This window comes from Macrotis lagotis, chromosome 3 (assembly GCF_037893015.1).
Source record: "Macrotis lagotis isolate mMagLag1 chromosome 3, bilby.v1.9.chrom.fasta, whole genome shotgun sequence".
NCBI lineage: Eukaryota > Metazoa > Chordata > Mammalia > Peramelemorphia > Peramelidae > Macrotis > Macrotis lagotis.
The window spans coordinates 276849917-276876157 of record NC_133660.1 but is presented as its reverse complement, the minus strand read 5'-3'; the positions used below and the strand labels follow the sequence as shown (position 1 = coordinate 276876157).

The window sequence follows — 26241 nt, the reverse complement described above, 5'->3', positions numbered from 1 at the left end:
TAAATATTAGTAATTGTTATCATTAATTGCCTATTCTAATGATTATCACTATAGTAACAATATGACAAAGATGAAAATATTTTCTTAGTTGTTTCACTTCTTGGGCAAGTGGCCAATCAACCTAGAAAAGATTACCATATAGTACTATAGAAATACTGATAGAGGCAAAACTTCAAATTCACTATTACTGAAACTACAATGACACGTCACAAAAATTTTACTCCATGATCACATTGGATTTATACCAAGAATTCAAGTTTGTTTCAATATTAGAAAATGTATCAGCATAATGGATCATGTTAATAACAGGAACATAAAAATCATATGATTATACAAAAGATAGAGAAAAGGGCTTTGAACAAGACATAACACTGATTACTCAAAAGTCCTCACATATACTAGAAAATTTTGAGAGAAAACAACCTTTTCTTGATTTGATAGCTATGTCTATTTAAGCCCTAAGTCACATTTCCAAATCGTAGAAATAAGATTAAAGGTAAAAGAAGGATGGCTTTTATCAACATTACTGCTACTTTAGCTGAAGCTGCTGCTGCTGCTACTACTACTACTACCACTGCTATACAATATAATATAAAGATATTACAAATCTTCAAAATAACCTTGAAAAGTGGGTTAGTTAGTTATATTAGTTGAGGAAACAGGGTCAGACAGAGACTAAATTCAGGACCACACAGCTAGCAAGAATCACACAGCATTGACCTTAGGTCTTCTAGATATAAGGTCCAGGGCTTGATCCTAACCAAAATTTAGGTTTATCAGTGCTTTATCAATTCAGTGAGAAAAAGAAATTGAGCAAATAAGTGAAGTGGATACAAAATAATTGTATTTTTCTGTTGCTGTTTTCACAGATAACACTAGAGATTCAAGGAAAAATTAATTGAAAATAAAATACAAAAAGTTTAAAGGATAAAAAAATTCACATAAATCATAAGCATCTCTATATACTGTCACTTATTCTTAAAACAGTTGAAATTCATAGAAAAAGAATTCCAATATAAATTTAGTATCAAATTGTGAAATATTGAGATTTTACTTCCCAGGATATAAAGAGGAACTATATGAATATAACTAATATGCATTCTTTACATGAATAAAATCAAATGACACTCAGAAGTATGAACTGATCATGTACAGACTGAACCAATAAATATATATATATATATTTATATTTATATGTATATAAAATATATGTATTTATATGTATAAATATATATAGAAACTCCCTAAGTTAAGTTACTTATTAGGTGATACATCAGTGACATAATGAATGATTACTTTATAGGACTGTTAAAATATTTTGGAGGCAACCACATGGCTAAAACACTGTTTATCTAGTGTCTAGCTGGTGAATAGAACACTGGTCTAGGACTCAGGAAGCCAACAGTTCAGATCTAGCCTCAAACTGTGTGAACTTGGGCAAGTCACTTACCCTCTATTGGCCACTGGAAAAGGAAATGGCAAACCTCTCCATTATCTTTTCCAAGAAAACCCCATAGACAGAGATCCTCAGGCTCATGAAGAGTCAGCTGTGATTGAAATGGCTGAACGACAATAGCAAAACAATGAAATATTAGCTAAATTCATGTGCAGGTACAAAATATTAATAATCCCAAAAGGAGAATGACCAGAAAAATTCAATACCTAGCCTGTAAGAGCTAAAACTATATTCTGAAGCAACAAATATACAACTACTTTTATATAGATTAAGAATGCTTAAGAAATAAGGGAGATCAGTAACACGATCAGGAGAAGGAAACAAGTACAGTAGCCTCTGTTCAATAATACTCAAAGAAAACTCATGCTCAACCTGCCATGGAGTCTGACAGAAATCAGCTAGAGACCAGCATACCAGAGTATTACACCAGAGAACAAATGGATACAAAGATGAAGCAATCTACGGATATCTAATGGAATTCTGAGCAAAGAGTTATTTAGATGTGCTCCCCTTTTAACTTGTGAAAATAGTAGTAACATCATTCTTCACAGAAATCAAAGAAGGAAATGGCAATTTTTGTGGTGGCAAAAATCTGGAATCTAAAGTGTACCTATTAATTGAGGAATGCTTAAAAGTTATTTTAGCTTAGTGGCACAGTGGATACAATAATGGGACCTTTCTGTAGTCAGGAATGCTCATCTTACTGAATTCAAAACTGACTTCAAACTCTTCCTATGTGACTCTGAGAAAGTCAATTCACCCTATTTACCTCAGTTTCCTCAGTGACAAAATGAACATAACAAGGAAAGTGGCAAGTCACTCTTGTGTTTTTGCCAATAAAACACCAAGTTGAGACATGAACTGTCAGACACAAGTAAAACAAATAAACAATAGCTAAAATGTTAAACCCATTCTATTTCTATCTTATGGGGCAGCTAGGTAGCACAATGGATAGAGAACCAGTCCTGGAGTCAGGAAGACTTCACTTCAAATCCAGTTACCATAGGCAAGTGACCTTAATCCATTTGCCTTCATTTCCTCATTGTAAAATGAGCTGGAAAAGGAACTGACATAGCAAAAAAGTCTTTGTCAAGAAAATCCTAAATGGAGTCATTAAGGGTTGGGCATAACTGACAAATGACTAAATGACAACATAAAAATTATGCTATACAAACATAATATAATTATACTGGGATGTAAGAAATGACAGAGACTGTTGAAAGGAAAAAGTGAAGACTTAGATGAGCTGATATAGAATGAAGGGAGTAAAAACAAGAAAAAGGAGAGGGGGAAGCATCAATGATATTCCAAAGAGAAGAATTTGAAAAGTCCTAAGTCTCATCAAAATGATGATTGATAACAGTGATTCCACAGAACTCTAGATAAAATATGAAAGAGAACCCCAATCTCACTGGGAGATATTATCCAAGAGGAAGTTGTTCCAAACCTCCAGGGTGGTCATCTGAATATAGGAACATAGTCTATGTTTTAGTCCTTCTCAAAGACTTTTCTCCCTCTAATCCTGGAAATCTTGGAGCCACATGTGTCCTCTGGAAATTCAAAGGAAAAAGTCGATTCCCTAAACTCCTGCCACTTCCAACCTTCCTGTGGTCACAGGGTATCAAGTAATCATACTCTTCCTCAATAAGCAAATTTTTATGCAAATTTCAAAGACTGAACCATGGATAACATGGAGAGAGAACTCTGAGGAGAGAAAAAGCAAATTTAAAAGGCAATTCAGCAAATGTAATTCACAGTCAGCCATCAATTGAGTTGCATTGTCTGAACAATGATCTATGCCCATACTCTGCCAACTATGTAAGGACTAGAGTTACCTTCATTTTCTCCAGGCATTTCTGCAGCCTAACTCAGTCTCTACAATGACATAGAATGCAATTGTTTTTTTCTTTCCAAGGATATTGCTCTAGTGAAGGTATAGACTTTTTCTTCCTTCTGCATACTTTGATCTTCATCCATTTATCTATTTTCTCCTGCTCATTAAAACCCATTTTCTTGATTTTTAATGAGCTTCTTAGGAGAGCTATGTATTACCTAAGAGACAGAAGTGATGACAAAATATTACATGGAGACTTTGATTACATGGAATATAAAGGAAACACCTGGAACCTAGTAGGCACTTCATAAAATGCTTATAGACTGAATGCAGAGAAACATGAGAAAACTTAGACTGATAAAACTATAATCTGGTCTCTTATGAAAATATGTGATTAAAGCCAAAAAATGAAAAAAGTGGGGAGGAAAATAAGAAAGAAAATAAATGTTATAATTTTTAATTGGGCAAGGACTTCATGGCTTCTCAGGTCCCATTCAGCTCTAAATCTATGTACCTACAATGTACTAAGGAAAGAATTTTTTATGTCTTCCCTAGCTCATTTTCTAAGCTGGAATTCAGGAAAACTTATGGGTGCCTTGGTGATGCCAATACTATGGAAGAGTTGTTTGGCAAAATGTTGTTTAGAAATAGAGAAAATTAGCCTGCGTTGGGCATAGGGTAGATCACAAGGCTTCAGAGGAAGATGAGATGAGCAAAATCAGCAGAGATGGTGAGATAAAGAGCCTGAGGGGACATTGTTTAACAATCTCAATTGGCTGATTATGATGTACAGGAAATCACAGGATTGTCTAGGATTTTGATAGAATTTGTTCTGTTTCCAATATTATTAGAGTGTCCTAAAGGCAAACTCACAGTTAGAGGACAGAAGACCACCTCCAGATCTAACACCCCAGGGAGGTCAACTCTGGTGAGTTAAGCTCCAGTCTAAGTCTTTATATATTGCTTTTAGGAATACAGTATTCAAAGCTATCCACTCCATCTTGGTAGTAACTACTAAATCATCTTTGATCCTCACTGTGGTTCTATAGACATTTCAATTCTTTCTGACTGCTTGGAGCATTTTTTTCTCTTTTATCTGGTAATGTTGCTGCAAGACTTAATTAGATTGTTTATTTCAAGAGCTGATCAGTGAATTTTTATTATTTATACATTACCTTCTTGTTCTAAGAAATAGGAGCAGTTTTTCTTTAATAATATTTGAGATATTGTGTCTAGGCAGTTTGTATTTGGTTAGGGATTTTACTTAGTCCAGTGGCTTTAAAAATTTTTTTCTCTCCAATATGGTACCTGGGTCAGCTGCTTTTCTTATAATATACAATATAATTTCTTTGATTCTGTCTTATTTGTTTACTTTTTATTTTTCATGTTATCTCAAAGAATCATTGACATTAATTTGATCCAGCAGAATATTTGTTATTTGGTCAAACTTCTGTACCTCTCATGCCAGGCTAATCATTCTTTTCCAACTGTTCTTTCATAGATTTACTTTTTCATTTTTTCCCATTGCTTTTGTCTTTAGTGTTTAACAGTCAATAATATTTTCATTATTAAAAACTTTATTCCAAGATTTCTAGCTGAAATTAGCCCCAACCTTCATTTTATTTTTCCAGAAGCATTGTTCATAATTACTTTGGAATCATCCTCTTCTGCATTTGTGCCTTGAGATATCCAGACCACAAAATAGCTCTTTTTACTGGGACTGAATTTTTATTCAATCATTCTTTCAGGTGATTTCTTGACTTTGGACGTCATGTTAGTGGTGGACTATGTCCGCTTCTGAGAAAGTTCTGGGCTAGTCTAGTTGCTACTTTCTGGGGCTGTTGAGTGTGGGACCAGGCAGGAACAACTCAGACTCCAGGACTGCTGTCTTCTAGGTCTGAGCTCTTCAAGTTACTGGTCTGGGTTTGAATCACAACAGTGTGCTCATCTTGGTGGCACAGTAGAAAGAGTGTGAGACCTGGAGTCAGGAAAATGAATTCTAAATCTGATCACACAGGTTTTTTTCAATTAAAAAACCCTGAAGACTACAGAAATAGACCAAAATAATGTGGTAAATCACAAAGATGGAATTGTATCCTATAAAAGAAGAGTTATTCATCTTTGCATGTAGGATTAAACTCTTGTACCTCTAAGTCCTGAGTAAGGGCTTGCTTGAAGACAGAGAAGGCTCTCATTGGCACTTAATAGATTCTTAGAGTTGAAAACTCTTCTTCTTCTCTCAAGTCATCTATAAAGTAATTACCTCCAGGAAGAAAACTTGGGCAAAATCTCTGCCTAGACACGATATTCGCTGACTTTTTTAAAAATTGTATTTATAATTTTGGAATATAAGAAGAATTTTCACATTATAGTATAATAAAAGGTGGTTGGACATGAAAATGCAAATCTATATATAATTTTTATTCCTTTCAAATATACAATGAAATAAACATAATATTTTAAACACAAGGGGTTTGTTTCGTAAAATTCTTCTAAACATTTCTCTATTCATCACTTCTTTCTCTGCATGTAGATAATGTCTGCCTTCATATATCCTTCATAGTTAAGGTCGCAGTTAAAATGCACAATCATATTCCATCACAATGATATACCACCCCTCCTTCAGCACTTCCCAAATTGATGGGCATTCTTGTCATTTCCAGTTCTTTGCCATTACACAGATAATTGCTGTAAACATTTTAAAACAGAGATTCTTTTTCTTTTGCGCTAAACATTGTTGGAAAGAGACCAAGTAGAGTAATTGTTGAGTGAAATGATCATTCAAAATCCAGATGGATCAAGAATGTGGCATTTTGTTAAAGCAAGTGGGCTTCGTCTTTGTCCTGGGGAAGAAGGGAGGCGCAGCCATGCCTTTGGCTCAATATTGCTTCGAGTAGGATAATTTTTAGATCCACTTATTCAAGTATCTATCAGAACAGATTATTTTTGCAGCTAGTATTTCTGACAAAGGACTCATTTCTAAAATATATAGAGAACTGAGTCAAATTTAAAAAAAACAAACCCCAATTAAATTTTAAAAAAAATTCCTTAAAATTAAAAAATTAAAAAAAATTTCTTCTTCTGACATGGCAGTTTTCATCTTTATCTGCAAAGTAGTTTTCTATAGTAAGTACTCTTTTAGCTTTTTGCCCTCATCTTTATTGTTTGAGCTGTACTCCTGGGGTATAAAGAGTTTAGATTCAAGCTTTTTACGGTGGGCTAGGAACTGAACAATGGCTTGTACTTAACCAAGGTGTTACCTATGTAGTCTAGGCCATGCCTTTGCAAAGAGATATTTTCTCCTTTGAATCCAGATTCTGACCATGCAGTGGTTTCTTCTCAACCCAGTCTTGTCTTTTGCCCTGGTGTTCCCAGAGTTCAGCCTTTGTTTGGTACTGGGGCCCTTCCTGCAGGCTCTATGCTAATGTCAAGTCCAAACCTGGACTGCACTGTAGCTAAAAGTCTCCTACTAGCTTTCCCACTCGCCCACCTCGCTGGGCTTTACTTCCCCTTTTCTCCAAAGAGATAGACCTTCACTGAAGATCTTCCACAATATCTATTGTTGAAAATTTCTTTGGATCTTCTCATTTTCTTAATGGCATCTGTAGTTTTAATGTCAGTGCAGAGGCTTCATTTACTGTTAGTAGGGAAAAGCTCTCAGAGCATGTTAACTCCACATTGACATCTTGGCTCCACCTCCCTATAACTCTTGAGAATTGTGTGTGTGTGTGTGTGTGTGTGTGTGTGTGTGTGTGTGTGTGTGTGTGTGTGTGTGTAAATATATGGAGAGAGAGAGAGAGAGAGAGAGAGAGAGAGAGAGAGAGAGAGAGACTTAGGAATGTAGTTAGGCTGAAGGTATGAACATTCATGGGATATCCATGACTTTAGTGGAATGATTTTTTTAAAAATATTTCCTTAAAATGGGGCTTCTAAAGAGATGAGAGGAAGGGACAGATAGAATAGGGTAAATTATATCACATGAAGAGGGGCTAAGGGCCTATTGCAATTGAGGGGAAGAAGAGAGGAGGTGAGAACCAATTGAAACTTACTTTCCTCAGATTTGTCTCAAAGAGGAATTAACTGACATACTCAGTTGAGTTTAGAAATTTATCTTGCCTTACAAGTACTAGGAGGGGAAGGGGAGAGGGAAGGAGGGACTGATAAAAGGAAAGAGAATGAAGAAGGGGAAAAGAGAAAGAGGAAATAAAGTGAGGGGGACATATAGGAGGGGGTAAACACATTGAGGGAAGTGGTATTCAGAAGCAAAATACTGCTGAGGATGGATAAGGGGAAAGAAGGGGAAAATACAAATGGAGGGGAGATAACACAGAGGGCAATAAAGAGTCAGAAATTATAACTTTGAATTGGAATGGGATGAACTCTCCCATAAAACATAAATAGATAGCAAAATGAATTAAAAACAAGAATCCCTCACTATGCTGCTTCCAGGAAATACATTTGAAACAGAGAGATAAATATAGAGTATAGAGAAAAGATTGGGGCAGAATATTTTATAAATCAGCTGAAGTGAAAAAAGGCAGAAGTAGCAATCCTTATCTCAGACAAAGAAGCTACAAAAATAGATCTCATTAAAAGAGATGAGGAAGAAAATTATATGCTCCTAAAAGGAATGATTGACAATGAGGTAATTTCAATACTAGACATGTATGCACCAAGCGGTGTAGCAACCAGATTTTTAGAGAAGATGTTAAATGAGTAATAGGGAGACAAAGGCAGCAAACTCTACTGGTTGGGGACCTCAATCTCTCTCTCTCTCTCTCTCTCTCTCTCTCTCTCTCTCTCTCTCTCTCTCTCTCTCTCTCTCATGATTAGATAAATCTAACCATAAAATAAACAAGAAGGAAATTAAGTAGGTATATCAAATATTAGAAAACTTATATATGATAGAACTCTGGAGAAAACTGAATGGGAATAGAAAGAATATGCTTTTTTCTGTGGTACATGGCACCAACACAAAAACTGACCATGTGTTAGGGATAAAAATCTCATTGTCAAATGCAGAAAGGCAGAAATATTGAATTTATCCTTTTCAAAGCATGATGCCACAAAAATCACACAGTGAGAGAGACCTAAAACTAATTGGAAACTAAAGAACCAAGTGGATCAAACAACAAATTATGGAAATGATTAAAGACAATGCAATAGCAAGACAACATAAAAATTTTACTGGATATGGCCAAAGTAGTTTTTAGGGGATATATTATATCTCTAAATGCTTACATGAATAAATTAGAGAAATAGGAGATCAATGGACTGAACATGCAACCTTAAAAGCTAGAGAAAGACCAAGTTAAAAATTCCCAATTACATACCAAATTAGAAATTTTGAAAATTAGAGGCGAAATTAATAAAAGCAAAAGCAAAAAATCTATAAATAAAAAACTGGGTTGGTTTTATGTAAAAACAATAAAATAGGTAAACCTTTGGTTAATTTGATTTTTAAAAAAGGAAAGAAGAAAAGCAAATTACTATTACCAAAAATGAAAAAGGTGAATTCAACACTAATGAGAAGGAGATTAAAGTAATAATTTGCCCAACTAAATGCCAATAAATTTAATAATCTAGTTAAAATGAATGAATATCTGCAAAAATATGAATTTGTTTATAGGTTAAAAGAAGAGAAAGTTACATACTTAAATAACCCTGTCTTAGAAAAAAAAATTCAAGAAATTACCAATGAATTCCTTAAGAAAAAAATGTCCAGGGTCAGATGGATTCACAAGTGAATTCTTCCAAATATTCAAGGAATGATTCATTCCAATTCTATATAAATTATTTGGGGAAAAAGGAAGAGTCAAAATAAAGAAACAAATTATAGACTAATTATCCTAATAAATATGGAAACAAAAATTTTAAAAATAATATTAGCAAATCAATTGCAGCAAATTATCACTAGGATAAATAACACAGTATGATCAAGCAAAATGTTTATCACCCAGAGAAGGATATATGGAGTTTAAATGAAGGCCAGAACTTATTATCTTCAATTTTGTAAAGTCGTCTTATTTATTATCTCAATTTGTTATCTCTAATATTTTCTTTCTTCCATTTGGATCTGATTCTTCTCTCACAACATGTTCGGTCTTGAGCTATGTTTAGTATGGTTACAAATGTAGACCTTATATTGGATTGCTTTCTGTCAGGAGGAGAGGGGAAGGAAGGGAGTGAGGAAGAATAATTGTAAAATTCAAAACTGAATGGGTTAGGGGCAGCTAGGTAGCATAGTGGATAAAGCACAGGCCATGGAGTCAGGAGTACCTGGGTTCAAATCAGGTCTCAGACTCTTAATAATTACCTAGCTGTGTGGCTTTGGACAAGCCACTTAACCCCATTTGCCTTGCAAAAACCTAAACAAAAAAAACTGAATGGGATAAAGTTTGCGATTTTTTTCAATAAAATATTATAGATTAGAAAGAGTTGAGCTGTGTGTGTGTTATATCTCTTCTGCCCCTCCTCCCCTGACAAGCAACTTAATGTTACCTTGACCAAAATGTAAAGAGTAAACTGATCCTGTCTTATCTGGATTGAAGTCCAGATGTTTCTACATTTTCTACATTCCTTGTCCTGGACAGGGAGAACCTGTCTCTGAATTATATGCTTTTTCTTTAGAGTAATTTATGCATCTAGATTGTGAAGACCACATTCCTCATTAATGAGGATGGGTCAGTGGGGGGGGTGGAGATCGCCTTAGGATAAATAGATTGTGGATTTCTTGTTCCGTGCCTCTTTCTCTCAGAGCGGGGTCCGATTCTCAAGAATTGAATAAAACTTTTCTCTTCATACCTTGAGAAATCTCCAAATTTTATTTAAGTGAGTAGACTCATCCCACAGAAAACCTTGCCAAAAAAAATGACTGGTAAAAATTATCTTTGTATGTAGTTGGAAAAATAAATAAAATGTTCATATAAAATTAAAAAAATAATTGAAGGAAAAGCAGAAATTCTATTAGTGATTCTGAAAAATAAAATTAATTGCCTTTCCTCAAAGTTTATAGAACATCCAAACACTATTTATAGATCCTAGGGTAGGGTAGGCCATAAAGAGAAATACATGCATGTATATAAATAGGTATGAATTTGTATATTATGATATGTACTTATATGTGTATATTCCTATATCTTCATATATCTTTATTATGAACTTTTTCAATGGGCGTGTTTATATGTATATTTATATGTATTCATAGATGTTATATGTTTTTCCCTATTAAAATCTTAAAATCCATAACTTCCACCAGTCCAAACCTAACCTGTATACCAACCTGTGGTCTAGGGAAATTTGAGGCTCTTAGATCCCCTTGGAAAGCTGAGTCAAAGGAGAATAGTAAATTTCACTCTCAGAAAAGTTTAAAATGAGCTAAAAAAAAGATGGGACTAATACACCAAGAGTCCCAAGAAGTTTATTTCTTCCTTAATCTGCAGGAAACATGACTGATAAATATGTAGGGATAGTGGGGATAATAATGGATTGGAGACAATGGACAACACCAGTCTAACAGTACTTCCTCTGATGTGCTTGAATATAGATTGGCATTTAGAAAGAATTAGACTTTACTAAAGAAACACTATTTATGAAACATCAACTGGACTTGAGGCCAGTGATTGAGACATCCCCATCCTTGGTGCCTAAGAACAATAGAAAATCTTTTTGCTAGGCTTAGGTGATTTAGAAAAGAGGGAAGGCAATTTAAGGGTTATGGAGGAACTGCCATGATCCTGCTCCTATTGCAATCCTCATAAACCAGTGTCTGAACTAGAGATTTCTGAAGAAAACAAGTACAGGCTTCCACAACAGAACCGGGCACAGGAGTCATCAGGAACCTGGAGAGGAAAAATGGAAGTTCCCAATCTGGGGGCTTTCCTAGTAATTTTTGGACATAATGGACATAATGAAGATTTCTCTGAGTTTAATCCTTTCTTTATACATTTATGCTGACAACTTTAATCTGAACAACTGGAAAATGGGTCAGTCTTGGAAATGGGGAGCAGCTGAAGAATATGCTGAGGTTTTCTGATGTTTTCTTTTTCCCTTGGAGACAAGGGCAACCCCCAATCTCCAGACACTTTTTAATGTGTCCTCAGCAGGGAGAATTTTGGTTAGAGAGATTCAGAAGCCCATGCTGAATGAGTGAGGTTCTTCTTCCCAATCCTCTAGGTCCAGGCTCTGGCTAGCATATGTGGACCACTCCTACTCTATTTGATTTTCTCCTATGCTCGGCCTTCATTAGCAGATCAACCCTTTCAGAGACATTTGTCCCTAAAGTCCATGATTTGGCAATACAAAGAAGTTGAAGCTAAAACAATCAACAATCCAGACACCTGCCATTAGGAGTGATTTGTGCTGGTCAGTTATCTGGTTTATCAGGAGGTAAGAACCTGGTGCTTCTTCCTCCTCCCCTCTGCCCTCCCTTTGTAGAACATCAACTACTTCAGGGAAGGGACAGTTGCATTGTCTTTCTTTTCTCAGCAGAAGGTCCAGTGGTGGAAATTGTTCTGACCTCAGAATCTCAAAACAGTAAGTGTGGAACAGATGTTTATAGCAAGTTGACACAGAAAAACAATCAAGAGATCAATGCATTTCTTTCCCTCTTTTCCAGTGGTGAGTTATGATGGATGTGGAAATCAGTGTAGTAGAATGTTGTAGTTAGTTCATATAAAACACATGAACTTAATTCATAGTTCATTGTACTTAAGTATTTTTCTCTTCTTTCTTTGATTCAAAAAAATAATTCTATGTGAGGGGTAGTATATAGGAAAAAAGCTTACATGAAAGGAAAGTTATTGGTAGAACTTTGTGAACTCATCCAACCTTTCTGGAGAGCAATTTGGAATTATGGCCAAAAGGCAACAAAAAATGTGCATCCCCTTTGATCCAGCAATACCACTACTGGGGCTATACCCTGAAGAGATGATGAAAAAGGGGAAAAACATCACTTGTACAAAAATATTCATAGCAGTCCTGTTTATGGTGGCAAAGAATTGGAAATTGAGTGAATGTCCATTAATTGGGTATTGGCTTAAAAAACTGTGATATATATATATATATATATATATATATATATATATATATATATATGTGATGGAACACTATTGTTCTATCAGAAACCAAGAGGGATGGGAATTTGGGGAAGCCTAGAGGGATTTGCATGAACTGATGTGAGATGAGCAGAACCAGAAGAACACTGTACACCCTAACAGCCTTAATGGACTTACTCATACCAACAGGGCAACAATCAGGCACAATTTGGGGATATCTGCGATGGAGAATGCCATCTGTATCCTGATAAAGAATTGTGGGGTTTGAACAAAGACCAAAGACTATTGTCTTTAATTTTTTTTTAAAAAAATGTTCTTATTATGTAATTCTGCTAGATCTCATACTTTGTTTCTTACTTATGTATATGATTTCTCTCTCATCACACTCAATTTGGATCAATGGAAACAATGTAAAGTCTGACAAACTGCCTTCTGTGGGGGTGGAGGGAGGGAAGCAAGGGGGAAACGTTGTAAAATTCAAAATAAATAAAATATTTCTTTAAAAATATATGAACAAATAGGTGGATGGATTTATGACATAATTACAGAGTAAAGGAACAAATAATTGCATGCAAATATAGAGGAAATGAATGAGCAAGTGTCTCAAGCATTGAATTAAGAGGATCAGTCCATCCTAAACCCTGTCCACAGAGGTTTGTAGAAGTCAAGCTTCCATATACTCAAGGAAGATCCAGAAGAGAGAGGAAAATGAAGGTAAATTGGATGAAATGAAAAGTTGTGGTCAGAGAAGAAAGAAAAGACAAGTGTAGCCCCAATCTTCACAAAAAATCCTCCTTTCTATAGCTCACTTACCATGATGCATTCATGACAAGAGTGACAGGCATTGTATTAGTCATTCCTCATCTTAAAATTGAGGAACTTGAGGGAAGATTAATATTAAGTGACTTGTACAGGGTTTCACTGTTGAGTTTCCCTGTCCACCAGGGGATAGATTCAGCTCAGAAGAGAAAAGGAAACATGTATACCCTCAAGTGGGGAATGTTAGCAGGACATCTGACAGAGCCAGTTTATTGAAAATATCAAACAGTTCTTATAGAAAAAAACCACAAAATTAGCATACAGGATGAAAACAATGATGTAACTTTGTTATGGGCAGGAATTAATCCAGTAGGGTCAAGAAGTTCAGAAACAGGGCTTATTGAATAATGAGGCCATGAATGGCACAGTTGTGTTATCAAATCAGAGTTCCGTGGAAGCTTGCATCTCAAGGGTCACCAGAGCTCAGGTTATTTTGGCCATAACTGGCCTCTTGATCCAGAACTCACTTGACCAGCCTCTACATTCCACAGAAAATATACCTAATGAAAAATTCAAGAGACATAACTTCTGGGTGAATAATACTTTATTACCTAGGACTTACAAATAATAAAAGGCATTAAAAGGCATTGTCTTTGAACAAAGGAGTGTGCCTGAGGTGGAACTCTATTCTGATCCATTAACAAGCAGTAAGAGGTTGGACACAAGTGAACTGAAAGCCTTCCACTTCACTTGCTGATAATGTGATAAAGTTTAGCTGCTTCCAGATGTCCAACAAAGGCATCTATCTCTACCCAGTCGATGACCAGGGAACGATGGAGGTATAAGAATTTCATTGAAATAAGATTCTCTTAGGGAAGTCCTCTAGTTTCATGGAGCCTCCACCCATGTTGGAAAAATGTGTTACCAGGAAGATTTGGGCAAGTTCATCTATCAGTGATGTCCTTTAGTAGCTGACTGAATAACCTATAGACTACTGGTTTCTGAATGGGGAAATAGGAAGAGAAAAACCTTAATCTGAATTGAATAATTGGTTCTTTAATATGAGTGAAATAATTCTTTCTCTCACCACCACCCCCCACAATACTCACTAGCCCAAGACTAGATTCAAATCATTTCTTACTCTAAGCCCATCCCTCTGGGATACTGTGGGGTCAGCTAATTGTACCTAGAGAGAGGGAAGAGGAAGAGAAGGTTCTAACTTTTAAAGTAAAGATGGGAATAAACCTTAGGACAAGTCCATGAGACCCTTTCCTGTATTCATTTCCCCAGGGCTTCTGAGAAGAGTGGAGTTTCCTCAGACTGGGAGCCCCTACCATGACTGCGTCCCCCACACCCGAGCAGCTGGAATATATTCAAGACAATGCAACAGAGCCAAGTCCAGATGGGACTGAAAAGTTAACTTTAGATGACTGGATGAGATTCCCCAGTCTGCTCGTCTCCCTGGTGGGGCTGGTGGGGAACAGCCTGGTCCTGTGGCTCCTGGGCTTCCGCATCCCAAGGAATCCCTTCTCAGTCTACATCCTCAACCTGGCCGCGGCCGACGCCCTCTTCCTTGGTAACACCTTCGGGAGCATCATAAGTGACTACGTTAGCTATTCTGAGTTTCTGTCCTTGGTCCTGACCTACCTCACATACACATTCTACACCGCGGGCCTGAGCCTCCTGGCCGCGATCAGCACCGAGCGCTGTCTAGCCGTGCTCTTCCCCATCTGGTGCCGCTGTCACCGGCCCAAGCACGCGTCTGCCTCGGTCTGCGCTGCCATCTGGGCTGTGGTCGCTCTACTCTGGGGAACAGATGTTTTCTTTTGTTATTATGTGATTAATGACGGTTTCTGCAAGAAAGTCGTCACCATCGAGCTCGGCTGGCTCACCCTCGTCACCCCTGTGTTGTGCTTGTCCAGCCTGGCCCTCCTGCTGAGGGTCCAGTGCGGCTCCCGGCGCCGGCAGCCCCCCAGGCTCTACCTGCTGGTGCTGCTCATCGTGCTAGTCTTCCTGCTCTGTGGCGTGCCCATGGGGGTCCTAGATTTTCTATACATCTACCACAACTTCCCCGTGCCTTTCTATCTCCCCAGGTTACTGGCCTGTGTGAACAGCAGCGCCAACCCCTTCATTTACTTCTTCCTGGGCAGACAAAAACACAAAAGAAGGAGGGAGAGCCTCAGGGTGATCCTTCAGAGGGCCTTGGGGGACAAACAGGACTCGGGGGCATGGAGAGAGGGACGGCCCCCCCACACACACCATGACTCTGAGATGACAACCTGAGGCTTAAAACAGCCCAGGTAAAGACCCCCCTCTCTCCACCCTGCAGGGAAATTAGGATTCTCCCTTCCATTCCTTTTGCTGGTGCCTAGTTTTTGAATCCTGTGTGTGGAATAAGTATTTATCAAGCGCTCACTTGATGACAGGCAGCTGGGCAGTACTGAGAAAAGAGTTTCAGGGGCTGGAATAGGATGCTGAGTTCAAATCTAGGCTGAGATACTCATGAATTGTATGCCAGTCACTTAACTATATAAACTCAATTTCCTTCTCTTGAAAGGGAGTTAGAAAAAGAAATGCATGCCATGCCTTTACCTTTGCCAAGAAAAAACCCCAGATGGTGCCACAAAGAGTCCAATGAGTGAAAATCAAAACTATACCAGGCCCTTTACTTTTAGTGTTGTACAGATCTTTCATTTAATCTTCATGATACACCTGAGAGGTAAATATTCTCATGATATCCATTTTACATTTGAGGAATCCGAGGTAGACAGAAGTTCAGTGATTTGTCCAGGATCCAAAACCAAATGCATTTCTGGGACTGGATTTGAAACCAGATGTTCCTGACTCCAGGCCAAATGCTCTGTGCACTTCAGAGCCTCCTCATTTGCGAGAAGTTCCTTTACTTAGAAAGTGAAGTGCAGAACTTCATGTGTCACCAGTCCAGAGAAGGTCTTGTTCCCACAAAAGGTGACTGTCCCTAACTTGAAGAGTCCCAAGAAGATGAAATACATCCTATAAATCCTCTTTTCTTCCTGTCCTCTCCTTGTCAATCTCTGTGAATTAGGAGACAAAAGCTTCAAGATTGCATGGGCCTTGCTCCTCCATCTTGTCTTCTTCTCTCTCAGGTTAAAGAAAGTTCCCTCAGGTTTGCTGCCCCCCCCTCCCATGAACAGAAGAGATTCCAACTCAGCTCTGTCCAACTGTCCCCCCCACCCCATTCTCTACCAAGTGTTCCTTTCCCTTCTGCCTCCAGCTCCCAACAGAGCAGAGTCAAACACTTTTCTCTTTCTAAAGGTCAAAGCTGAGTGCCACAGCTTCCCTTGTTTTCCATTTCTTTGTCTCACTTTCTCTGAGTTTCTGGGTTTCTGTGACTCTCTCTATTCTACTCACTCTTTCTCTCTGCAGACAGGGTACAGCCAAGAGGCCAAAACTGGGGAAAGGGGCAGGTCATCTCTCTCTTTCTCTCTCTTTCTCTCTCTCTCTCTCTCTCTCTCTCTCTCTCTCTCACACACACACACACACACACACACACACACACACACACACACACACACAGAGACTGTCCTATTGAATATTCCAATCGTTCAGCCTCCATTTGATTCTACCAGTAACAATGACCTTATTTTTTCTTCAGTGCTTTCAGATCCCATATTTTGTCTGTTCCATGCACAGAATATTCTAATCATGTAATTATGCATTCATTGCATAAATTCCTTTTGAATTTAATGCATAGTGTTTGAAATATATTGGTGTAATGTGATAGCTGGTATTTAATTTAGGATTTTTGCATCCATATTCATTAATGAAATTGGTCAATATTATTTTTTCTGTTTTTAATCTTTCTAGTTTAGGCATCAGTATCATATTTGTTAATGAAAGGAGTTTGGTAAATCTCTTCTTTGCCTGTCATTCCAAATAATTGACTTAATTAGATGATCTTTAAATGTTTATCATAATTCATTGGTAAATCCATCTAGTTCTGATTTTTTTTGTTAGGTTATAGTCTTTTTCTAAAACAAGTATATTTAGCTCTTTTTTCCTCTTCTATCAATCTGAGAAATTTATAGTTTTGTTAATATTCTTTCATTTCATTTAAATTATAAAATCTATAAGCAGATAATTGGATAAAATACAACCATATAATTGATTTAATTCAAACTTCATTACTGATAGATTACCCCCTTTCATTTTCAAGAATAGTAATTTGATTTTCTTTTTTTCTAAATCAAACTAACCAATTATCTATCTATTTAATTGGACTTTTCTTAAAATCAACTTCAAATTTTTTATGTTAATTCAATGGATTTTTCCATTTATTTTATATCATCTTTAATTTTTAATATTTTCAATTTAGTGTTTAATGAGAAATTTGAGTTTGTCCCTTTCCAAGCTTTTTTAATTGCATACCCAACTCATTTGGCTGCATTTTCTCTCTTTTAATGATGCAAGTATTTAGAAATACAAATTTTCCTAGGATTATTGTTTTTCTTTATCATAGATATTCTGATATGCTGTCTCATCATTGGTATTTGCTTTAATGGAATTATTGTTTCTATGATTTGTTCTTTTAACCACCAATTCTTTAAGATGAGGTTGTATAATTTCCAATTAATTTTTAATCTGTGTTGCTATGGTACATTATTAAGTATAATTTTTATTGCATTGTGATCTAAAAGGATGCTTTTTATCTTTGTTTTGCTCTCTACTTCTAACTAAAGAAGTTTTATAAACTGCTTAATATATAGTCAGTGTTTTAAAGACTGCTATAAGAATTGCTGAGAAAAAGGGTGTATGTTTATTTTCATTCAATTCTCTTAAATATTCATATCTAGCTTATCTAAAATTCTATTCATTTCCTTGACTATATTCTTATTTATTTTTGTTTAGATTTCATCAAGTTCTGAGAGGTAAAGGTTAAATTTCACCACTATTATTTACCTCCACCTTCATTACATTGATCATTTTTTAAAAATTTTTGATATTTTATCTTTGGTAGATGTAAGTTAAGTATTGATATGCCTTCATGGTTGATAGTTTCTATTATTAAAGTATGGCTATCCTGTTTAATCATCTTCTTTTAAGTCTATTTTGACCTTAACTTTGTCTGAGATCATGATTACTACACCTGAGTTTTTTCCAACCAGTAGAGCATTAAAAAAAATCCTTCACCAAGCTCCATTTAAATTCTGTGTGTATAACCTGTTTGAAATGTGTTTCTTAGGGCAGTTAAGTGATGCAGTGGGTAGAGCACCAGCCCTGGAGTCAGGAGGACCTGAAGTGTGCTTCTTATCGATAATGTATTGTTGGATCTTGGTTTTTAATTTATTTTGCTCTGTTTTCCACCTTAACTTAATCAACAAAGTTGTATAAAATCCTTAATGTAAAAAAATGGACATTTAATGAACTAAAAGATTTTCAGATATTTGTGAGAAAAAGACAAGAACTAAATGGAAAATTCAATAGAGAAGAATCACAATAAATATAAAGAAACATTCAAGACTAATTACAAGGAAACTATTAAGTTTAATTCTTAGCTATGGAAATATAACCAGTAATCTTAGGATTGTCATTATTGTTGAGGCATTTTGAATATAGGTTGTGGTAAGTCACTTAACTCCATTGCCTTGGAGAAAGAAAGAAGGGGGAGGGGTGATAAGATTAAGATTTAGGAGGGTGGAAAGAAAATAAAGTAAGAGGGATAGAGTAAAAAAGAGAGGCAGAGAAGTATAGGAATGAGTAAAAATAGAATAGAGGGAAATTCACAAATAGTAATTATAACTCTGAATGTGAAATGATTTTTCATGTCAATAATGAGTATTTGGAGGATTATTGACTGTAAGCTTTAAATGTGGAATGAGAACTTTCAGCAAGGCTATAATGGTGCTGAGAGATAATAAAGTTCTGAAATCATCAGCATTTCCTGTATTTGGTTTTGTGATTCCAATGGACCCCTTTCAGATGGAGAGCACAAGAACAACAATTTATTTAGTAATCTCAATTGAAAAGGGAAATGTATTTTGTTCAAACCCCACAATTCTTTCTCTAGATACAGATGGCATTCTCCACCACAGATATCCAAAATTGTGCCTGATTTTTACCCTGTTGGTATGAGCAAATCCATTAAGGTTCATCCATCACCCCCATGTTGCTGTTAGTCTGTACAAGTTCTTCTGGTTCTGCTCATCTTGCTGGGATAATTTTTTTAAAAAAGTTATGCAATTCTGCTATATCTCATACTATAGGTTTCTTCCTTAAGGATAAGATTTCTCTCTCATCACATTCAACTTAGATCAGTGCATACTATGGGAATGATGTAAAGACTAAACTGTCTTCTGTGGGGGGGGGAAGCAAGATTGGGAGGGAAATTGTAAAACTCAAAGCAAATAAAACCTTTCTAAAATAAAAAAAAGAAAAGGGAAATGTTAGAGCCAAAGATCTGTCAGCAGAAGGATGCACATTGACCAGAAGGTTTTCTTGCACAAATAGGTTTTCTGAAGAACAACTAGGTAAAAGTTGCTAAACATTTTTAACATAGAATGATAATTGTAACTAACAAGAAGGTTTGCAAATAATATTGCATAGCTCGAAAATGGGTTGATTCCCTAGAGCATGCATAGTGTGCTATGTCTTACAACAATACAGAGAGCCCTGACACCAAGCAAAAAGAGCATTTCATCATCTTACCAAAAGCCAAGAAGACCCACTCATATAATTCCCATCCATTCTCTGAGTGGGACAGATAAAGGTCTTCCTTATGGCCTTACCAGGGGATTTCATCTCTTCAAAGATCCTCTCAGGCTCTGGGTGGCTTCAGGTGCCTGTTTGGGCACCAAATGTAGTACTTCTCTGACCAGCAGAAAGGCCACATGACTCAGGAGAAAAATGAAATGAATATACACTGGTGGAGTTGCTAGCAGGGCAACTAGCAGTGCCATTTAATGAGAGTATCAAGCAGTCTTTTATAGCAAAAAACCACAATATCAGCATCTGAGAAAGACAAGTTTCAGCAATTTCAGCAGTGCACCTGTGTACAGGATTTTGCTCTACATCTTGGGATCTTTTTAGGAAGAATGTCTCAGCGTATGGTTAGATGCTGACAATGTAAAAGTTCAGTGGAAAGTTTATTCAAGAGATATGGGAGCACAGCATGAGGAATTCTGCCATTTGGCTGCACTCCTCTTAACCTTCAACAGGTAAAAGGCTGGAGCAGAATGGCAAGGTTAGTAATCCTTGTCTCAGAAAAAGAAATTGCAAAAATGGATCTCATTAAAAGAGATGAGGAAGAAAACCATATGCTCCTAAAAGGAACTATAGACAATGAAGTAATTTTAATATTAGACATTCATGAACCAAGCAGTTGAGCACCCAGATTTTTAGAAGAGATGTTAAATGAGTTATAGGGAGACAAAGACAGCAAAACTCTACTGGTGGCAGAACTCAACCTCCCTCTCTCAGAATTAGATAAATCTAACCATAAAATTAAAAGAAGGAAATTAAGGAGGTGAGTAGAATGTTGAAAAATTTAGGTATGATAGGAGAAAATTGAACAGGAATAGAAAGGAATATATGTTTTTTCTGTGATACATGGCACCAACATAAAAATTGACCATGGATTAGGGCATTACAAACCTCATAATCAAATGCAGGAAGGCAGAAATATTGAATGCATTCTTTTCAGACCATGACGCAACAAAAATCACATAGTGAGAAAGAGAGAGAGAGAGAGAGAGAGAGACACCTAAAACTAATTGAAAACTAAATAACCTAATATTGAAGAATGTATGGATCAACCAAAAAATCATGGAAAGAATTAATGATTCCAACCAAGGCAATGGCAATAACAAGACAACATTTCAAAATTTATTGAATATAGCCAAAGCCATTTTAAGATATATATCATATCTCTAAATGTTTACATGAATAAAATAAAGAGGAGAGCAATGGAATGAACATAAAACTTAAAAAGCTAAAGAAAGAACAAATTAAAAAGCCCCAATTAAATACCAAACTAGAAATTTTGAAAACTAAAGGTGAAATTAATAAAGTCAAAAGCAAGAAAACTATAAATATAACCAAGTTTGTTTTCTGAAAAAACAATAAAATAAGTAAACCTTTGGTTAATTTGATTTTAAAAAAAAGAAAGAAGAAAAACAGATAAGTAATATCAAATATGAAAAAGGTATGAATTCACCACTAATGAGAAGGAAATTAAAGTAATAATTTGGAACTATTTTTCCCAGCTGAATGCCAATATGAAATGGATGAATATTTACAAAAATATAAATTGGTTTACAGGTTGAAAGAAGAGAAAGTTACAAACTTAAATAACCATGTCTTAGAAAAAGAAATTCCAGAAACCATCAATGAATTCCCTAAGAAAAAATCTCCAGGACAAAACGGATTCACCAGTGAATTCTTCCAATTATTCAAGGAACAATTCATTTCAATTCTATATAAAATATTTGGAAAAAGGTGAAAAAAGTCTGCCAAATTCCTTCTATGTTACCAATATGATGCTGATACTTAAACCAGGAAGAGTCAAAAGAGAGAAACAAATGATAGGCCAATGACTCCAATAAACATGGAAGCAAACATTTTAAATAATATATGAGCAAATTGATGGAGAAATTATTTTCTTTCTTCCTTTTGGATCTGATTCTTCTCTCACAACATGTTCAATTGTGATCCTTATTTATCACAGCTACAAATGTAGGGCTTATATTGCATTGCTTTCTGTCAGGGGGAGAGGGAAGGGAAGGGAAGGGGAGAGGAAGAACAATTGCAAAATTCAAAAACCTTAAAAATGATAGGATAAAAACTATCTTTGTATGTACTTGGAAAAATAAATAAAATTTTCATATGAAATAAAAAAATAATTTAGGGGAAAGCACAAATTCTATTGGAGCTTCTGAAAAATAAAGTAAATTGCCCTCTCTCAAACTTTACAGAATATTCAAACACTATTTATGAATCCTAGAGTAGGGGGTCTGCCACAAAGAGAAATATATGCATGTATGTAAGTAGTTACGACTATGTATTTCACGTTATGTAAATATATTTGTGCATTCTTATATGTTCATATATCTTTATTATAAACTTTATCAATAGGTATGTATTTATATATATATATATACACATGCATTCATAAATGTATATATGTTTTTCCCTACTAAAATCTTAAAATCCTTAACTCCCACCAGACCAAACCTAACCATTATCCACTTGAGATCTAGGGAAATTTGAGATTCTTGGATCTCCTTGGACAGATGAGCCAAAGGAGAATAATAAATTTCACTTTCAGAAAAGTTCAATATAAGATTTTAAAAAAGGAGGGAAATCAATAAAACAGGAGGCCCAAGGAGGATATTTCTTCCTTAATTTGCAGGAAACAGGACTGACAAAAATGCGAGGATAATGGGACAAAAGAATTACCCAAGGATAATTGGGGATAATGGACAACACCAATCTAATAGTAATTCTCCTGATGCATTTGTCTATAAGTTGGTATTTAGAAAGAATTAGTCTTTACTAAAGAAACACAGTTTATGAAACTTTAACTGGACTTGAGGCCAGTGTTTGGGAAATCCCTACCCTTGGTGCCTAAGAGCAAAGAGAAAATCTTTTTTGCTAGGCTTAGGTGATTTGGAGAAGAGGGAAGGGAATATAAGGGTAAGAGAGGAACTGTCATGATCCTTCCATTCCAAACTTGATGAACCAGTGTCTGACCAGGAAATTCCCGAAAAGGACAGGTACAGGCATGCACAAGATGACCAGGCACAGGAGTCTTCAGGAACCTGGAGAGGGAAAATGGAAGGTCCTAATCTGGGATCTTTCCTAATAATTCTTGGTCATCCTGGGATGTACTGAAGATTTCTATGAGTTTAATCCTTTCTTTATATATTTACATTGATCTCTTTAATCTGAACAACTGGAAAATGTGTCAGTCTATGAAATGGGGGGCAGCTTGAAGGATATGCTGGTGTTTTCTGATGTTTTCTTTTTCCCTTGGAGGCAAGAGCAACCCTCAATCTCCAGATACTTTTTTTAAGGTTTTTGCAAGGCAATGGGGTTAAGTGGTTTGCCCAAGGCCACACGGCTAGGTAATTATGAAGTGTCTGAGGCCGGATGTGAACCCAGGTACTCCTGACTCCGGGGCCAGTACTCTATCCACTGCACCACCTAGCCACCCCTCCAGATACTTTTTAATGTGTCCCCAGCAGGGAGAGAGAGTTTTGGTTAGAGAGCTTCAGAAGCATTAAATTAAGAGTCAATCTGGGGCGGTTAGGTGGCATAGTGGATAAATCACAGGCCCCGGAGTCAGGAGTACCTGAGTTCAAATCCAGCCTGAGACAGTTCATAATTACCTAGCCGTATGGCCTTGGGCAAGCCACTTAACCCCATTTGCCTTGCAAAAAAAAAACTAAAAAAAATATTAAGAGTCCATCCTGAACCTTGTCCACAGAGGTTTCTATTAGTCAAACTTCCATATACTCAAGGAAGATCCAGAAGAGAGAGGAAAATGAAGGTAAATTCTATGAAATGAAAAGCTGTGGTCAGAGAAGAAAGAAAAGACAAGTGTAGGCCCAATCTTCTCAAAAAGCCTCCTTTCTATAACTCACTTTTCACGATGTATTCACGACAAGAGCAACAGGCATAGTGTTAGACATTCCTCATCTTAAAATTGAGGAACCTGAAGGACATGAATGTTAAGTGACTTATGCAGGGTCACACAGAAAATATACCTAATGAAAAATCCAAGGGACAATTTTTGGGTGAAAAATAATTTATTGCTTATGACTTAGAAATAATAAAATGCATTAAATGGTGAAAAAGGTTTTGGACAAAGGAGTGTACCTAAAGGTGCTCCATTAACAATCAATGAGGGGTAGCTAGGTGGCACAGTGGATAGGGCACCAGCACAGGAGTCAGGAGGACCTGAGTTCACATCCAGCTTCAGACACTTAATAATTACCTAACTGTGTGGCCTTGGGCAAATCACTTAACCCCCTTGTCTTGCAAAAAAAAAATTAAACTAAAAAAAAAGCAATCAATGAGAGGATGGACACAAGTGAACTGCAAGTCTTCCATTCCACTTGCTGACAGTGTGATAAAGTTCAGCTGTTTCCTGTTGTCTGACAAAGGCCTCTACTCAGTCATTTAACAGGGAGCAATGTTGGGTGCAAGAATTTCATCAAAATGAGATCCTCTTAGGGAAGTCTTGTGGTTGCATGGGACCCCGGCCCATGATGGAAAAAAAATATGTTGCCAGAAAGATTTGGGCAATCCCATGCATTAGTGATGTCCTTCAGAGGCTGACTGAATAACCTACAGAAAATAGGTTTCTGAAAGACGAAATAGGAAGGGAAACCCTTCATCTGAATTAAGTAATTAGTTCATAATCATTTCCCTCACCACCCCCCACAATACTCACTAACCTGAGACTAGATGCATATAGTTTCTTAGTGTAAGCTCATCCTTCTGGGTACAGTGGGGTCAACTAACTGCTCCCTAGAGAGAGGGAGGGGGAAGAGGAGGCTCTAATTCTTAAAAATAAAGATGGGAGTAAACCTTAGGACAAGTCCTTGATGTCCTTTCTTGTCTTCTTGCGCCCAGGGCTTCTGAGAGGGGCAGGGCTTCCTCAGCCTGGGATCACCCACCATGGCTGCATCCCCCACACCTGAGCAGTTGGAATATATTCATGGAAACACAACAGAGAGAAGTGCAGATGGGATTAGAAAGCTCATTTTAGAAGAATGGATGCTGATCCTCACTGGGCTCATCTCCCTAGTTGGGCTGGTGGGGAACAGCCTGGTCCTGTGGCTCCTGGGCTTCTGCATGAAGAGGAACCCCTTCTCTGTCTACGTCCTCAACTTGGCCATGGCCGACGCCCTCTATCTTTGTGGCATCCTCGTGAGCATCACATCTCTTTTCACTGAGGCTTTTGATGCTTTTATAATGTCCCTGACACTGTTTTTCCTCAAATACACACTCTACACTGTGGGCCTGAGCCTCCTGGCCGCAATCAGCACCGAGCGTTGTCTATCTGTGCTCTTCCCCATCTGGTACCGATGTCACCAGCCCAAGCACATGTCGACTGTGGTGTGCACTATCCTCTGGGCTCTGACCTTTCTGCTTTGGGGAACACTTTTTGTCATTTGTTTAAACGTATTCAATGATTTCTGCTACCCCCTCATCTTAGTCACATTCGCCTGGTTCCTCTTCTTCATCCCGGTGATGTGTGTGTCCAGCCTGGCCCTCCTGCTGAGGGTCCAGTGCACCTCCCAGCGCCAGCAGCCCCCCAGGCTCTACCTGCTGGTGCTGCTCAATGTTCTCGTCTTCCTGCTCTGTGGTGTGCCCATGGGGATACTGGATTTTCTACAGATCCACATCAACATTCCCATTCCTTTTGGGGTTTCTTTGCTCCTGGCTTGTATGAACAGCAGTGCCAATCCCTTCATTTATTTCTTCCTAGGCAGACAAAAGCATAAAAGAAGGAGGGAGAGCCTCAAGATGATCCTTCAGAGGGCTTTGGAGGACAAATGGGACTTGGGGACTGGTGCTCAGGTGAGGGAGCCCCTGAAATGAGCCCCCTACCTTCAGCCCAGGTACAGACCCCTTCCCACCACTATGGAGGGAAAGTAGGATTCTCCCTTCCATTCCTTTTGTTGATGTCTACCTTTTGAACCCTAAGTGTTGAACAAGCATTCATCAAGTACCTCCTCTATGACAGTCAGCTGGGCAGTGCAGAGGATAGAGTTTTAGGGGGTGGAATGGGATGATGAGTTCAAATCTAGTCTGGGATATTTACCTGCTCTGTGAATTTATGCCAGTCATTTAACTATATCACCTCAGTTTGCTCATCTGTAAAGTGAGTTAGAAAAAGAAATGCATACCATGCCCTTATCTTTGCCAAAATAACCCAGACTGGAGTCACAAAAAGTCAAATGACTGAACAAGACTATACCAAGCCCTTTACTTTTAATACAGTACAAAGATCTCATTTAGTCTTCACGATACACCTGAGAGGTAGATATTCTGAGGTAGGCAGAGGTTCAGTGATTTGTCCAGGATCCAAAACCAAATGCATTTCTGAGACTGGATGTGAAACCAGATGTTCCTGACTCCAGGCCAAATGC

At 37.2% G+C, this 26241-nt stretch overlaps 2 protein-coding genes across 2 annotated transcripts; both read left to right on the top strand.

Annotated features, from left to right (window-relative positions):
* Window positions 1–4151: 4151 nt before the first annotated feature.
* LOC141516591 (mas-related G-protein coupled receptor member X1-like) lies at window positions 4152–16934 on the top strand. The gene is made up of 2 exons (XM_074227609.1): window positions 4152–4218; window positions 14396–16934. The coding sequence occupies exon 2, from the start codon at window positions 14441–14443 to the stop codon at window positions 15386–15388; it is 948 nt and encodes a 315-aa protein (XP_074083710.1). The 5' UTR covers window positions 4152–4218; window positions 14396–14440; the 3' UTR covers window positions 15389–16934.
* A 7829-nt stretch (window positions 16935–24763) lies between these two features.
* LOC141519372 (mas-related G-protein coupled receptor member X1-like) lies at window positions 24764–25693 on the top strand. Its single transcript, XM_074231631.1, has one exon. The coding sequence runs from the start codon at window positions 24764–24766 to the stop codon at window positions 25688–25690; it is 927 nt and encodes a 308-aa protein (XP_074087732.1). The 3' UTR covers window positions 25691–25693.
* Window positions 25694–26241: the final 548 nt, after the last annotated feature.

What these genes read in the sequence shown, in the direction of transcription:
- LOC141516591 (XM_074227609.1), top strand. Translation starts at nt 14,441, where the DNA reads ATGACTGCGTCCCCCACACCCGAGCAGCTGGAATATATTCAAGACAAT.
- LOC141519372 (XM_074231631.1), top strand. Translation starts at nt 24,764, where the DNA reads ATGGCTGCATCCCCCACACCTGAGCAGTTGGAATATATTCATGGAAAC.